General features: G+C 38.9%; 1 protein-coding gene across 2 annotated transcripts in view; it reads left to right on the top strand.

The window, feature by feature from the left end:
* The window catches only part of myripb (myosin VIIA and Rab interacting protein b), a 126,026-nt gene that overhangs the window by 15,489 nt on the left and 92,732 nt on the right, over nt 1–17,805 (top strand). For both annotated transcript variants that reach the window (XR_014531568.1, XM_083529858.1), the window contains exon 2: nt 433–619. Coding sequence is in view for 1 of the 2 variants with exons in the window: in XM_083529858.1 (XP_083385984.1) it covers nt 510–619 (110 nt within the window). In the remaining variant the exon portion in view is untranslated. The remainder of the gene's footprint in view (nt 1–432; nt 620–17,805) is intronic.

Below are 17,805 nucleotides of genomic sequence, written 5' to 3'. Positions count from 1 at the left end.
GTGTCGCTAGATAAAAAAAAATTATTTAAATACAACACTGGAACTTTTAAAAATGACCAAATAATTTTTACTTATTTTGGTTTTAGCCTAATAAGGCAAGGGAGCCTGATTGAAGCCTGATATGGCAAGAACCCTCACAACTTAATAGACATCACATCATAGCTAAATTGTCATAATAATTCTATAAGGTCTACTGCTATACCTTCCAAAAAGAGTGGAGGTTATTATGAAAGCAAAGAAGTCTAAAATTTTAATGGGATATTCAATAAGCAAATATGGGTGTGATGGTCAGGTGTCCAAAACCATATAGTGTATGCAATCTTTACTGTAACATTGCCTACAAGACTTTCATGGAAAAATTCTTTTCAAATTCCAACTATTAAAAAAAATTGGAAAATACCAAGTAAATACAAAGTGTTTTGCTGTTTTTAGGAAGGCCTTTCTCAATAACCTGCCCCCGGAGATCTTGGTGACCCTGCTTGACCTGTGACCTGTGATCCTGATCAGAGATGGGACGGAAAATAGACCTTTCAGGACTGACTAATGATGAGGCAGAACATGTGCTCCGAGTGGTACGGAGGGATATGAAACTGCGCAAGAAGGAGGAGGATCGGCTCAGGTAAATGTGTGTGTGTGTGTGTGTGTGTGTGTGTGTGTGTGTGTGTGTGTGTGTGTGTGTGTGTGTGTGTTAGTGCTTCTTTATTTCTTTGTGCTGTAAATTGTATTTTGGTGAAACAAAAGCAAATGACCATATTATCCATTTTTCTTTAACTAGTAATTTTCAATTTTAGTTCTTAGCAAATCAAACATATTGTATGCTTTATTTTCATTCAGTAAAAATATATTTGCTATAATGATATTTAAAAGGGTCAGATGGTACAAATAGATTGCAGTGAATTCAAGAAATGTTTTAACAAAAGCGCTCCTGAGTTATGCCAGTGGTGCATCAGTAATAATAGTCCGTGGGAAACACAATGCTTTGTGAGTAGTTAAATGGACTAAATGAAGCATCAAGGCAAATAATTTGTATAAAAAAATATATTTAAGTGGTTTAAATGAAAGTAAAAGATTGCAACAAAAGAAAACATTAGTGCTAAACTATTGTCTAGTTTTAATATTAAACTTTGTAGTAAAGAAGTCTAGTAGTCTAATCTAAATAAAGAAATTCCAAAAGCTTTTGGCTACTCATATTTTGTTTCAAGATACAGCATGCAAGATAATTTTTTTTTTCAACAATCAAATCTAGAACTAAAGCCAGACACAAATGTTTTGAACATTGTAGTGTCAGTTATCATTGAATCTGGTAATGGAAGTGTATGAGTATAAATTGCAGGGACTCTGAAATGTCTCATAAACCTCAAGCATCATTTAAAAAATATAGTTGCAAATGTTGAGAAAAAACAATATAAAGGCTCTGTTTTCTTTGTGTATATTTGTATTTTACACACAGGCCTCATTGGAAGTAGTCTCATTTCACTATTTTAATTTTTTTTTATTCTGTGAATGACCTTGAGTTTGACTGTTAAACTTATTGTTTTATCAAACATTTACTGACACAATTATGTTTACATAAGTGGTACTCTAATACAACGATGATCAGTTTGATTTCATGTTGTGAATGGATTGTGACCATATGACCTTATGAGTGTTTAGTGTGACCATATGGGTTAAAAAAATTATCATTGAATAGGGCAAGATAAAGAAGATAGCTTTACAAAGAGATGTCACTGAGAACCTCTGCCAGCTGGTCTGCAAATGCTCTGAGCACTCTGCCAAGAATATTTTCTGGTCCAGCCGCTTTCCATGGGTTGACTCTGCATAGAGATTTTCTCACATCAGCTGTCTCAAAAGACAGCTTGACAGACCTTGTTTTTGGGAGGAGGGGTGGTCTTCCTAGACTCTACGTTGCTCGGCACTTCACACTAAGCATAGAAGCTGTTCATTGCATCTGTATCGAAGCCATCTCTTTCACAGTCAGGTGATGTCCTGTAGTTGTTGTATATGTGGTGTGTGCCTTTAAAGTGGCTAGTGCATGCTTTGCATCTCTAATGGACAGTTTTGCCCTTGCTGCTCTTGGGCCACCTTGTCACCTGCTCTGAAGGCAAAACCTTGGGTCCTTAGCAGTGCATGCATGTCTGAATTTAGCCATGAATTTTTGGTTGGAAAGTTAAGTGACGGCCTTGGAGGCATTGCCATCATCAATGCTTATGTTGCTTACCAAGGTGCCATGGAAGACGTTAGCTTGATCTGATGAATCATGTTGGGTGCATGTACAGTGAGGAAAATAAGTATTTGAACACCCTGCTATTTTGCAAGTTCTCCCACTTAGAAATCATGGAGGGGTCTGAAATTGTCATCGTAGGTGCATGTCCACTGTGAGAGACATAATCTAAAAAAAAAAAATTCAGAAATCACAATGTATGATTTTTTAACTATTTATTTGTATGATGCAGCTGCAAATAAGTATTTGAACACCTGAGAAAGTCAATGTTAATATTTAGTACAGTAGCCTTTGTTTGCAATTACAGAGGTCAAACGTTTCCTGTAGTTTTTCACCAGGTTTGCACACACTGCAGGAGGGATTTTGGCCCACTCCTCCACACAGATCTTCTCTAGATCAGTCAGGTTTCTGGCCAGTCACTGAGAAACACGGAGTTTGAGCTCCCTCCAAAGATTCTCAATTGGGTTTAGGTCTGGAGACTGGCTAGGACACGCCAGAACCTTGATATGCTTCTTACAGAGCCACTCCTTGGTTATCCTGGCTGTCAATACATGGCCCCGGTCATCCTCTCCTTAATACAGTGCAGTCGTCCTGTCCCATGTGCAGAAAAACACCCCCAAAGCATGATGCTACCACCCCCATGCTTCACAGTAAGGATGGTGTTCTTGGGATGGTACTCATCATTCTTCTTCCTCCAAACACGTTTAGTGGAATTATGACCCAAAAGTTATATTTTGGTCTCATCTGACCACATGACTTTCTCCCATGACTCCTCTGTATCATCCAAATGGTCATTGGCAAACTTAAGACGTGCCTGGACATGTGCTGGTTTAAGCAGGGGAACCTTCCATGCCATGCATGATTTCAAACCATGACGTCTTAGTGTATTACCAACAGTAACCTTGGAAACGGTGGTCCCAGCTCTTTTCAGGTCATTGACCAGCTCCTCCCGTGTAGTTCTGGGCTGATTTCTCACCTTCCTTAGGATCATTGAGACCCCCCCGAGGTGAGATCTTGCATGGAGCCCCAGTCCGAGGGAGATTGACAGTCATGTTTAGCTTCTTCCATTTTCTAATGATTGCTCCAACAGTGGACCTTTTTTCACAAAGCTGCTTGGCAATTTTCCCGTAGCCCTTTCCAGCCTTGTGGAGGTGTACAATTTTACAAGTGTCTTTGGACAGCTCTTTGGTCTTGGCCATGTTAGTAGTTGGATTCTTACTGATTGTATGGGGTGGACAGGTGTCTTTATGCAGCTAATGACCTCAAACAGGTGCATCTAATTTAGGATAATAAATGTAGTGGAGGTGGACATTTTAAAGGCAGACTAACAGGTCTTTGAGGGTCAGAATTCTAGCTGATAGACAGGTGTTCAAATACTTATTTGCAGCTGTATCATACAAATAAATAGTTTAAAAATCATATATTGTGATTTCTGGATTTATTTTTTAGATTATGTCTCTCACAGTGGACATGCACCTACGATGACAATTTCAGACCACTCCATGATTTCTAAATGGGAGAACTTGCAAAATAGCAGGGTGTTCAAATACTTATTTTCCTCACTGTATGTCACTTGCCTGGGGGGAAGCTGGGACCAGGATGTGCTATGAAAAGAAGGCAAGCTGATAGAGGCAGTGTGATGTTCAGGGTAATGTTCTTCTGGGAAACCTTGGGTTCTTTTATTCTTGTGGATGTTGCTCTTGTGGATAAAACCGCACCGACCTAAACATTGTTGCAGATGCCCTTCATGGCAGCTTTTTTCCCCCAATGGCCATTAGTCTCTTACTAGCATCTAACAAGCATGATACAGCAATGACACAAATGTTAATGCTCTTCCACAAAGAGCATGTGCTGTATTTTGCAATTATATTAAAACTTTGTAATAATCATACCAATAGGTAAAAATCATTAGATTTATTTACATACATGCATTTAACATTTCTTGACTTGTTAATACGTAATTATGCATAAAAGCTCCTTGACTAAACGTTTTTAGTATTTTCATTTATTCACTTCATGACAGCAGGTATGAAGTTTATTTTTATTTTTTCCGTGTATAGTGTATCATCAAAATTGCACTTTTTTAACAATCTCTTCCCACCTAACCCAATAATCCCAATATGCTATTTTTCAAAAAAGCCTTCCCTCCTGCTTCTAATAATATAATACATTTTTTGTAAGTTTTAAAAAGAAAATTAAATCATAAGATTAAGCTATACTGATATAGAAGGAGGTTGTGGGGAGGTCCAAGATAACAATATTCTTTGTCGAGCAAGCAAAGATGCAAAACTAGCAACAAGTACCTTGATTGTGGGTTAAAGGTTGACACTGAGATGGAACACCAAAAATGGCAATTAAAGAGCAGATGTCTAATTAGGGAAGAGGGTGAAAGTTTACATATTTCACATTTGTCGGGAGCATTGGAAAACATCTTCAATAATTAAGTCTTAAAAAAATGAGCTTTATGGACCATTTTAAATTGTATAAAACTGAATCTAGCACATCACGTGGAAGTGCCTATATTATCTAACACCCTGTCCCAGTAACCATCATCAAACTTTAGGTCTAATTCCTCTTTTTAGATTAGATTAAATTCAACTTTATTGTCATTACACATGTACCAGTACAAGGCAACGAAATTCAGTTTGGGTCTAACCAGAGTGCAATAGCAGCAAGTGCAGGATATACAGTTTTTACATGATTTACATAGTTTAATAAAATGAAATATAGTCTATAAACAGTAATTTAAAGATGTATATGTACTATAAATGTAGTATACAGATGAATATATATGTACTTAGAACATAATATACAGATTACTATATGTACTATGAATATAATTACAGATGAATATGAGTATATATGTATTGTGAACATGATATGCAGATGCCTATTACTATACACAGAGATTTACAGGAGAATGGAACGGTGAACATAATAAATTGCTATAACTATAAACAGAGAATGGGTATATATACAATGGTAATAATTTAATGGTGAGCAGCAATACAAAGAAGAGCAGTGTGCAAATGAGCAAAGGTTTGTGTAAACAGTCCGTGCAATAACAAAGTGTGAGGTGAGAAATGATCAGTGTCTCGGTGAGCATAAATTTTTGAGTAGACAGTCCATTAGTCCTCTTCCCAAGTACTAGTAATTTTTTAATTATAAGAATTGTCCTTTGACCAAGTCAAAGTTTTTATTCAAGAGTTAATCCATACATCTCTTCCCATGCAGATTTTGAAGGTAAAGAGGGAAACCCAGAAAACAGGGATAAGGCACAATGTCTATGTCTATTAAACTTTCTTTTCGGCTTCTCCCGTTAGGGGTCGCCACAGCGGATCCTCCGCACGTTTGATTTGGCACATGTTTTACGCTGGATGCCCTTCCTAACGCAACCCTCCCCAATTTATCCGGGCTTGGGACCGGCACTAAGAGTGGCTGGGGATGGTTCCCTGACCGGGAATCGACCCGGGTCGCAGCGGTGGGAGCCCTGCATCTTAACCACTAGACCACCAGGGGACGTCTATGTCTATTAAAAAAAAAAAAAAAAAAGAAAAATGTGAGAAGGAGGTAAGCTGAATGCCAAAGATAAGTCGGAGAAGGTCGTAAAAACGTTATTATTAAAAAAGTGTTCAAACCATAAGATCCTTCTTCTCCCTGAATGTAAATGTAGAATCTGTGAAGGAGGGGGTGGGGAAAGTTGATTATTGCATATAGGAGCCATGGTAGATGTTGAGTTAAATTTAAAATAATGCCGAAATGTATAAAATATTTTGAGAGAGGTACGCACTACTGGATTATCAGTATAGCGTGCCTTTGAGGTAGGAAGGGAGGCAAACACCATAGCGGGGAGGGATGTTGAAAAACATGACTTTGCCCTAAGAGACACCATGGCAGATTGGTGGAACGCACCCAGAACATCAGCTTATTAATATCAGCTGCCCAATAATAATGCATTAGGTTAGGTAATTCAAGGCCCCCACTTAGTCAGCATTTTTTAAGTAAAAATTTGGAAAACCTGGAGGAAACCTGTCAGGGCATGGCGATTTCTTTGATTGCAATAAATTAATTGATTTAATTATTTTAATTGAGTTAATTAAGCTGTCATGTTCAGATGCTAATGAAGGGTCAACTATGGGACATACAATACCTCCAAGAAATTGGTTCATCTTATCTTATATACAGTACCAGGAGGCTTCAGCTATGTACAAGAAGGAAAAAAAACGTTTAAATATTGAATTAATTTCTAAAGGATCTGGGGTTAAAGTACAAACCGATTCCAAAAAATTTGGGACACTGTACAAATTGTGAATAAAAGACTTAGACCTAGACATAGAAGAGGAACACTTCATACAGTACTAGATTTATCCATAACTGGGTCAGTAACACAGTTTAGACCTTCCCCAAATATCAAGAGTTGTGTGTTCAGAGCACTGTCCCTTGACAGTAAGTTTTAAGCGAATGGAGCATTATCAAATTTGGAGCATAAACGTTTACCAATATTACTGGAAATATGCATATAATCCGCTGCCCTTCTCTCAGCAACGCTAGAGTTAAAGTCAGGAAAGACTTTGCGGTCCTGATAAAAAAGTTGGTTTCAATTTATCACGAAAGTAGTGAATCCGCATTATCATAACTGTGGGCCTTTGATTATCGCGTTTAGCTGAAGCCACAGGACCAACGTGGTGAGCGCGTTCCAACAGCGGACCTTTAATATCCTAAAGGAACTATGACAAAAATGCAACTGGATCGCTCCCTTTCTTTCGCTCTGTAATGCCAAAGATTCGGAAATTGCTTCGTCGTGAGCGGAACTCCAAGTCCTCCACTTTGTCGGTGAGCTTTTTATTAGCCTAGTTTAGTTTTTTTTTTACCGCCTGTTTTAGCGAAACAATGCGGTCACTTTAAACATTCAGGTACTGACCTAGCTCATCAATATGCCATCCTTGTGATGCAATGCTTGAATTAAAACATTCAAAAGACTTAATAACAAGAGCCTGAATTGCAATGGTAGTTGTTAGATCAGAGATCAGAATGACGCAGAGGTTTTTCAGTTCCAATGGTAGCTGGTTATCATGACTCTCTGTAACAGTCGTTGACAGATTTAGGCTTTCACTGTATTTTAGAAGCCATATATCCTTTTTGAATACAGTTATAAATTTAGCTAATGAAAATGAAGGCGCCAGGTACCTAAAGATAACTTGGGTTGCCTGAAAAAAAAATACAGCTAAATGATAAAATGCTCAGGAGCTTACTTCATGTGTGTCCTCTCACTCACATGCTCAACCTGGTGTCAGCAGGTAGGATTTTTATATATTCAACAAAAATAAATGATTTAAGTTTGCAACTAGAACCTGTACAGAAGCTTAGATGCGTTGTGGTATGCAAGTATTTTTTTTTATATATTTTATTTTAATTAGTTTGATTATTCAAAACCCCATCGTAACTCCGTCTTTTCGTAGTCGTGTGTAAAGTAGTGCTCTGCAATTTCCCCTGTATTTTTTTCTGAGCTTTTGCTCAGATATTCCTTATTTTTGTTCTATTGCATGCTTTTTTGCTCTTTGAATTACCTGATTACCTCTGCCTGTATACCAACTGCATATATGTATACCTGAGTTTGAGTCACATCTAGGTTTGTCGGCCTGCCCCTTATAAACGTAATAAACACCATTTCTGAGATTGTGTCTCTTTGCCTGACAATATTTAACACAGTAATATTGATGTTGATTATCTAGAGAAAGTTTAATTACACAGTGTTCAATCCTAAGAAATTGTAAGAAAAGATTATTCCCTGCGATACACAATTACCAGGTCTGTATAGCCATGCTTTTGTTTTGATTTCTGTCCTGTCTCCACCCTGTTTTGTGATTTGTCTTTTCCCTTACATACTTTAAGTGTTTTAAATTTTTTTTATTTTACCCTTTGTATTTATATAACTCCCTTTGTTACAGTCATGGTTTTGCAAAGTAATTTGTTCAGTGTACTGATTATTACCAGTTTGTTCACCCTCATGTTTTCTTATGTCATGTTTCACAGTTTTGATCTTGCTTTGATTTTATTCTTTATTATACCCTCTAGCTTCTACCTACATATTGTTTGTTACTCATCCGATCATAGTCTCATCTTATAGACTCTCTTTTTTAGCCATTTTGTATTTGTTTTGTTTAAATTAAAAAAAGAAAAATTCTCAGCATTTGTATCCTTCTCCAATATCAAGAAAACTCCCATTACTTGACATATGTAATCAGATTTAAGAAAAGCCAACTATTTTGTTAACCATTAAATGCATTAAATGCATAGCTTTGGATTTAATTGGTTTATGTTTAAATAATGGCATATTTGAGACCTGTAAGATTTGGGAGGTGATATTTTGTCTTTATTGTTTATGATTTCTTTCTTAACTGTTCTTTACATAAATCAAAAGTTCAGATTTAGAGATACCTATAATAAAGTTCCTAAACACAATAGGTTAAAATCTGCTTTTGGGGTGTGTGTGTGTGTGTGTGTGTGTGTGTGTGTGTGTGTGTGTGTGTGTGTGTGTGTGTGTGTGTGTGTTTTACTGACTCCACTTGGAGTATTCCACTGTGATGGAATAACACATTCCTCAAATAGCACCTTATCTAATTTCTAATTCTCAAGGGTTCATTCATTAAAGGTTTCTCCAAGCACTCCCTTGTGTTCTTACACAAATTTATATAAAAAAACAATACCTTCTGCCCCATTTTCTTTCTATAAAAAATAAGATGACATTGGTACTGGGTTTAATATCCTCATCTATTTTTATGTAACATATTGAAAGAAAAACTATTTAATAATTGAAGTATTAACACCATTGTGTCGTCTAATGAATATGAGAAATCAGATGTGCAAACATTTTATTAAACATACAAATGTATAACACAATGAAACACAACACAAAATAACTAAAGAAAAATAAAAGGATTAAAATCTTAAACATGAACTATGAGCTACACCAACAAACATGGAAAGACAAATGATATGTAAACAGTGTAGTGAAAGGTGAGGCTATATAGAGTAAGTGCTAAGTACAAGAGAATATAAAACAGCTGTGCAAACAACCACATGACACGGTTTAGTGAGGTGCAGTTGCTGATGGAAAACATACTTCATGTGTGCTCTGGGTACTCAGAAAAGGTATCCTTCGCTCTATTTGGGTTTATGGAAATAACAACCTCTTTGAAGCTCAAGGGGGTGGACAAAGATCACGGTGGAGCCCAAAGGGTAAGCAGTGTCATCCCTATTAAACAAGGGGGGATCGACATTACACTATGTAACAAGTGGAGGAGCGATTTCCTTAGCAAAGCGGAATGATGGCGTGAAATCCAGCAAAGTGAAGAGTGATGCAGACCACCATCCTCAGCAGGTGATCTGCAAGTAGGGAAGGGCAGGTTGGATATGATTCAAACCAGGGTGAGAGCCCCTTCATTGGACGTCTCCACAATGCACATTAAACATGGACTAAAAGACTGTGAAACAATCATGTGACATGGTTAATGAGGTGCTGTGGCAAATGGGAAAAAAATCTTCTGTCACCTTATTGAAACATATCCTGTCTAAACTACTAATCCTGTCACCTTAATAAAACATAAAATGTTTGACTCAGAGTTAATACTAAGTGGTTGAATTTAATCTTCTTTTTAAAAGATAGTTAGAGAGAAGAGCAAAAATTGCACATTCACATTTACAGGTCGCAGACACCCATGATTGGCTAGTGTTGCTGTGATTGATTGGGGGGGGGGGGGGGGGGGGAGAGTATGCCATCTCTTCCACTCTGAGAACAAGGCAAATTTGCAGCCTTAGAATCCCAGGCAGGGATGGCTGTAATGTCAGAGCAAACACATTTCTGTTTTACTTTACTGTTTTATGATTTTATATGAGCAGCAAATAATATTGTAAATAGTGCACTATTTATAGTACTAGTATTAACAGACAACAGTACAAACCATGCACTTACAAAGAACACACATATTAATTTATGCTTTCTTACCATATTATCTGTGTGAATCTGCTTTGAGACAATGTCCATTTTTAAAGGCTCTACAAATAAAAAAAATATTGAATTGAATTGAATTGAATTACCCGGAAGAAAAATTGTTTTTCCCATCTCAGGGAGTTAGCATGAGGAAGAAACCTTGGGAAAAACAATTCTTCTTCTGGTTAATTCAGTTCAATACAATTTAATAATTGTAATAATATTTGGATTTACACTCACTATGCTCTTTAATATGATTGCATGTACAGCTAATAATAATTTAATCATTTATAAACCAAGTATTTGTAGTTGGTGAAAACACAAAAAACTATACAAATTATACATATTTCAATTATTGTTCACTTTAAACACCAGAATCGAGAGATTTCTGTGACTTTAATTATATAATATATTTTGGTTCAGAAGGTGTTGGTTTGAATCTTTCATAAATAGTTGAGATATCCTGAGATTTCACTTTTTAGAGTGTACAAGATATTTTTGCAAACAACTGAGTGGTCAGTAGAAATGCTTTGTTCATAAGAGAGGTCAGAGACAAATGACTAGATTGATTTCCAGGAAGGACATCTTCTTCTTCTTCTTCTTCTTTCGGCTGCTCCCATTAGGGGTCGCCACAGCGGATCATCCGTCTCCATACCACCCTGTCCTCTACATCTGCCTCTTTCACACCAACTACCTGCATGTCTTCCCTCACCACATCCATGAACCTCCTCCTTGGCCTTCCTCTTTTCCTCCTACCTGGTGGCTCCATCTTCAGCATTTTTCTACCAATATAATTCATGTCCCTTCTCTGCACATGTCCAAACCATCTCAATCTCGCCTACCTCACCTTGTCACCAAAACATCCTACATGTGCTGTCCCTCTAATAAACTCATTTCTAATCTTGTCCATCCTCGTCACTCCCAACGAAAACCTTAACATATTCAGCTCTGCCACCTCCAGCTCCACCTCCTGTCTTTTACTCAATGCCACTGTCTCTAATCCATACAACGTTGCAGGTCTCACCACAGTCCTATAAACTTTCCCTTTCATTCTTGCAGATACCCTACTATCACAAATCACTCCTGTCACTCTTCTCCACCCACTCCACCCTGCCTGCACTCTTTTCTTTACTTCTCTAACACACTCTCCATTACTTTGCACTGTTGACCCCAGGTACCTGAACTCCTCCACCTTCTCCACCTCTTCTCCCTGCAACCGCATCACTCCACTGCCCTCCCTTTCATTCACACACATGTACTCTGTCTTACTCCTACTGACTTTCATTCCCCTTCTCTCAAGCACATATCTCCACCTCTCCAGGCTCTTCTCAACCTGCTCTCTACTCTCACAACAAATCACAATATCATCTGCAAACATCATAGTCCAGGGAGACTCCTGTCTGACCTCGTCCGTCAACCTGTCCATCACCACTGCAAACAGGAAAGGGCTCAGGGCCGATCCTTGATGCAGTCCAACCTTCACCCTGAACCAGTCCGTCGTACCTACTGCACACTTCACTGCCGTCACACTGTCCTCATACATGTCCTGCACCACCCTCACATACTTCTCTGACACACCTGACTTCCTCATACAATACCACAACTCCTCTCTCGGCACCCTGTCGTACGCTTTCTCTAAATCCACAAATACACAATGCAGCTCCTTCTGTCCTTCTCTATACTTCTCCATCAACATCCTCAAAGCAAATAAGGCATCTGTGGTGCTCTTCCTCGGCATGAAACCATACTGTTGCTCACAGATGGTCACCTCTTCTCTCAGCCTGGCTTCCACTACTCTTTCCCATAACTTCATGGTGTGACTGATCAACTTAATTCCCCTGTAGTTACTGCAGGTCTGCACATCTCCCTTATGTTTAAAGATCGGTACCAGCACACTCCTTCTCCATTCCTCAGGCATCCTCTCCCCTTCCAGAATCCTGTTAAACAATTTGGTTAAAAACTCCACTGCCATCTCTCCTAAACATCGCCACGCTTCTACCGGTATGTCATCTGGTCCAACCGACTTTCCATTCTTCATCCTCTTAATCGCTGCTCTCACTTCCTCCTTACTAATCCTATCTACATCCTGCTTCACCAACTCCAACTCCACATCCTCCAACCTTCTCTCTCTCTGATTTTCCTCATTCATCAGCTGCTCAAAATACTCCCTCCATCTTCTCAACACACTCTCCTCATTAGTCAACACATCTCCCTCTCCATCCTTTATTGCTCTAACTTGCAGTACATCCTTCCCAGCTCGGTCCCTCTGCCTGGCCAATCGGTATAAATCCTTTTCTCTTTCCTTAGCTTCCAACCTCCTATACAGCTCCTCATATGCCTTTTCCTTGGCTTTCGCCACATCCCTTTTTACCTGCTGCCGCATCTGCTTGTACTCCTGCCTACTTTTCTCATCACTCTGTCTATCCCACTTCTGTTTTGCCAACCTCTTTTCCCTAATGCTCTCCTGCACTTCCTCATTCCACCACCACGTCTCCTTGTCTTGCTTTCTATTTCCAGATCTCACACCAAGTACTTTTCTAGCTGCCTCCCTCATCACTCCTGCAGTAGTTGCCCAATCATCCGGCACCTCTTCACCACCACCAAGCCCCTGTCTGACCTCTTTCCTGAACCTCACACTACACTCTTCCTCCTTCAGTTTCCACCATCTTATTCTTCTTTCAATCCTTACTTTCCTCCTCTTCTTCTTCGCCTCCAAAACCATCCTACAGACCACCATCCGATGCTGTCTAGCTACACTGTCCCCCGCCAACACCTTACAGTCTCCAATCTCTTTCAGGTTGCATCTTCTACAAAGAACATTATCCACCTGTGTGCACCTTCCTCCACTCTTATACGTCACCCTATGATCCTCCTTCTTCTTAAAATACATGTTCACCACTGCCATTTCCATCCTTTTAGCAAAATCTACCACCATCTGCCCTTCCACATTCCTCTCCTTAAAACCATACCTACCCATCACCTCCTCATCACCTCTGTTCCCTTCACCTACATGCCCATTAAAGTCTGCCCCAATCACCAATCGTTCTTTCCTAGGTACACCATCTACCACTTCATCTAATTCACTCCAGAATCTTTCCTTCTCCTCCATCTTACAGCCAACTTGTGGAGCATAGGCACTGATGACATTTATCATCATCCCTTCAACCTCCACCTTCACGATCATCACCCTATCAGAAACTCTCTTCACCTCCACTACACTCTTACTGTACTCTTCCTTCAGAATCACCCCTACACCATTTCTCTTTCCATCCACACCATGATAAAACAGTTTAAACCCACCTCCAATGTTCCTGGCCTTACTCCCTTTCCACTTGGTCTCCTGAACACACAGCATATCTACCTTTCTCCTCTCCATCATATCAGCTACCTCTCTCCCTTTACCCGTCATAGTACCAACATTTAAAGTACCAACCCGAACCTCTACTCTCCTACAATGCTCCTTTTCCTGCCGTCTCTGTAGACGTCTTCCTCCTCTCCTTCTCCTCCTTCGGCTAACAGTAGCCCAATTTCCACCGGTACCCTATTGGCTAACGATACCTGTGGCGGTCGTTGTTAACCCGGGCCTCGACCGATCCGGTATGAAATTCTCATTTGTGATCCGCATATTTTATTTGGCACATGTTTTACGCTGGATGCCCTTCCTAACGCAACCCTCCCCATTTACCCGGGCTTGGGACCGGCACTAAGAGTGCACTGGCTTGTGCCCCCCTAATGGCTGGGTTATTTCCAGGAAGGACATAATGACTCAAATAATCAGTCTTTACAATATTTCCGCTGAGCAGAAAACATTTCAGTATGCACAACACATTAAACTTTGAGCTGCATGGGCTACTAAAGTATCAAATTGGGTTCTTTCACCAAGAACAAGAATCTGAGGCTGTCATGGGCACAGGCTTACCAAAAATGTACATACTCTTGTTCTTGGCTCACAGTAGTGGAAACTGATTCGGTCTTTGGACTTCATGGTGATTGAAAATTGTACCATGCAAGCTTTTTTAATTACAGAGTAACAATTTTGAACATAATTGCTTTCTTCTTCATCCCATAGATACTCTCCAGAGTTCTAGAGAAATGTAGGCAATGTGAAAGCCAGTGAATCAACAGCCACAAATGGATGGACAAATGGTTAAAAGAAAAATTGGCAGGACATGTAGGGTGGCAATTATTTTTAGGAAACCTGCATGCAATTAGTTGCTTTACCCCTCAATAACTAGAATTGGCAAACATAAAAGTAAAAACATTTTAGTGATATGAATTCTGGTATTGCATGTGTACTATTATAAATCACAGCAACTTTGCATGGAAAAAAGATAAATCAGTAATAGTCAAAATGTAAAATGGCTAATTTCCTCTATCCCCAGGTTACTTTCCTAACACCATTATTTGTATAATATATTTAAGCATTTGTCAATAAAAATAATGCAGATTGAAAAGAGATAAGATATACAGTTTTATTATGGACAGTTAATTGATTGGAAGAACAGACAGTTTAAAAATATGAAATGTGTTTTTATTAAATTTTTTTAAAGACTGCACAAATTATTACATTAACAAATTTTAGGGGTTAAAGTCATGTTTGAATTTATCTAAAAATGCACTTGCTATTTAAATTATGTAGTTAACTGTGGGTAATATGTAATGTGAAACGCGAACACTGTGGGATGCAAAGGAGTCTGTAGTGTGAATTAACCAGTGTGCCAAATTGTGTCTTCTTTTGCCCCGATTACTTTGAGTCCTAGAAAACCACATAGCCTCTCTACTGCTGTTCTAAAGTTAAATATATTTAATTTTAGACTCAAAGGAAAAAAGACAAAAAAGAAATATCTATATATTGATTTCTCTATTCTGGTGTGGGTTTATAGGATTTAAGCCCATATTCTGAAATTGACAGATTTAGTTATCAGCCCTATCATCCTTCTGATCCATCATTTAATCCTTCTCCCTCATCCTATCTCTCCCTCTGTCTATTGTTAATGATCTGGAACATTTTTTACTCAGCATCTCTTAAAGAAACACAGCAAATAATTTACAGACTGAAGCCAGCATATTTTTTTGTGTGAAACCAACATATTGCTATCATGATAAATCATGATATGCTTAACAAAGTAAAACAAACATAAGTGCAAAAAAAGATCTATTTAAATTTGTAAAAATGAATATTCTTATTTATTTGCACACAGTTCAAATATTTAATACGTATTTAGGAAAAGGAAATTGCAATAAAACTGGAGATTTGTCAACAGATGTAGCATATGCAATTAAGCAGCCGGGAGGAATACTTCTGTGTGTTTGTGTGTGTGTGTGTGTGTGTGTGTGTGTGTGTGTGTGTGTGTGTGTGTGTGTGTGTGTGTGTGTGTGTGTGTGTGTGTGTGTGTGTGAATTTGCCTCATTTTTGTAACCTGCTCCCTACATTTCATAAAATTATCATTCCAAATGATTTGGGAAAAAGTTATGTGCACTGTGAGAGTGACCTGAAACATTTATATACATTTATTTTCCACTTTCTGTAGTTTCAGGTTTTTTTTGCAGAATCCTATTAAACTGAGGCTGAATTGCTCAGACCAAAAGCATGTTGTGTAAGCAGTCTTGCGAGCAGCTTATTTTTATTGAGGTCAAATAAACCTTGTGATTCATGGTGTGGTGTATGGTCATGGTAGTTTGTGTGCTATATTGGCCCACACCATGATTTCTTTTTTCTTATAAAAAAAAAAAGAAAAAGAAAAAGAAAAAAGATTTTTGGCATGCCTGCACACAAATACATTGCTTTATAGTGCATGGCTTACAGCATGACTTGTTCACTCAGCCAGGCAGAAGATGGGATGGAAAGCAAAATAATATTATTTTTTGGTTTAAAATTCCCTTAAAAATGTAATGTCACATTCCAGAGTTTTTATAACCAGTGCTGGCTAGTATTAATGAGCAAGAAATCTTAACCTTTATTTTGGAAATTAGCTTAAAGAGGTTGATTTTAATTTGATTGGAAGTACCCAGCCACTGTAAGTGATGTAGTACCACTGGCCAATATTTTTTTGCGGCATCTACATTTTTTGCGGCATCTACAGTGTGTTATAAGAACACACTGTAGAGACTGGGGCTAATTTCTATCTAGCACAGACTGTAGGCTTTCAGAACTATCAATTACTTTGTCACGATTGTCATATGATTACGCAGAGTGAAACACCATTTAAGGTTGTGTTTAGGTAGAGTATTGATAAAATTTGTTTAATCCTATCCATTCGATATTTGGACTAGCTTTCACCTTTTTAGATCCCACAGCCACAGTATAAATATTCCATTACCTCACAACAATTTTTTTTTAATAATTCAGATTTTAACATATTCAATAATTATGGTTCTCAATTAAAATCAATTACTGACCCTCAAAATAAGTACTACAACTTGTCTTGAGAGTACATGCTAGTCTTTCTCCAAATTTTTGTAATTCGGTCTTTGGCCAAATGAAACCCATTACTTGGATTCAGTTTTTATATTTGTAGGAATATAATTGAAAATTGATTGAACCTACTTCAGAAAAAAATTGCATTCATGCATTTCATGGTTTCAGCTATGGTATTTCTTATTTGGAATGAGATGTTGATAGAATCTGGAAATTTATAAGAATGTCTCTAGGTTACATATGTAACCCTAGTTCCCTGAGAGAACGAGACACTGCTTTGGAATGCTTTGGGAACGAGACTGCGTTGTCCATGCTCTGAATAATTAGTCGAATCACGACCAGGAAGTATAAAACACACATGGCGAGAAGCCTGCTTCAGCTTCTGTAACCGAGAAGGAAGTGCTGATGGGGCGCCGGAGGTGTGGCATAGAGACACAGCGTCTTGTTCCCTCAGGGAACTAGGGTTACATACGTAAGCTAGAGACATTCCCTTTCAGGAACTCGAGCTGCATCGTAACGCTTTGGGAGCGAGAGTCCAATACCACTACACCAAACAGTCCCTGACTAGTGTGAATGAGCACACTTACAGGTGGTCGAAGGACAGAGGTGTCAGGAATGGCACAGTGGTCAAGGTTGTAAAACCTGACAAGGTGAGCAGGGTGGACCATTCTGCAGCGTCACAGAGGTCTTTGAGGGACACTCCAGAGGACCAAGCCTTGGAGGCTGCCACACTCCGGGTAGAGTGTGTCCTGACCTCGAATGGAGCGGGGAGACCTATAATGTCAATAATCCATTTACTAAACATCTGCTTATAAGCAGGAAGGCCTCTTCTCAGAGGGCCATAGTAGATGAACAATTGTTTCAACTTCCTCCAGGGACTTGTCTGGTTAACATAACAGTCAAGTGCTCGGACTGGGCACACCTGGTTTAGTCTCTCCTGGTCTGGGGTCTGGAATGGAGGAGCATTGAATGCCTGGAGCCTGACATGTCATGGGAGGACCGAGGGCACCTGGGGACGTAACCCGCTCTAGGGTGCAGGAAGGCACTGGTCATGCCTGGAGCGAACTCCGGGAAAGAGGGGGCCACAGAAATGGCCTGTAAATCACCTACTCGCCTCAGAGAGTAGATAGCCAGCAAGAACGCGGCCTTAATGGACAAATTCCTCCATGAAATCTT

The sequence above is a fragment of the Silurus aristotelis genome (assembly GCF_946808225.1).
Source record: "Silurus aristotelis genome assembly, chromosome: 25".
In the NCBI taxonomy this organism is placed as follows: domain Eukaryota; kingdom Metazoa; phylum Chordata; class Actinopteri; order Siluriformes; family Siluridae; genus Silurus; species Silurus aristotelis.
Note: the sequence above shows the minus strand (reverse complement) of the source record. Positions and strands in the feature narration are given on the sequence as shown.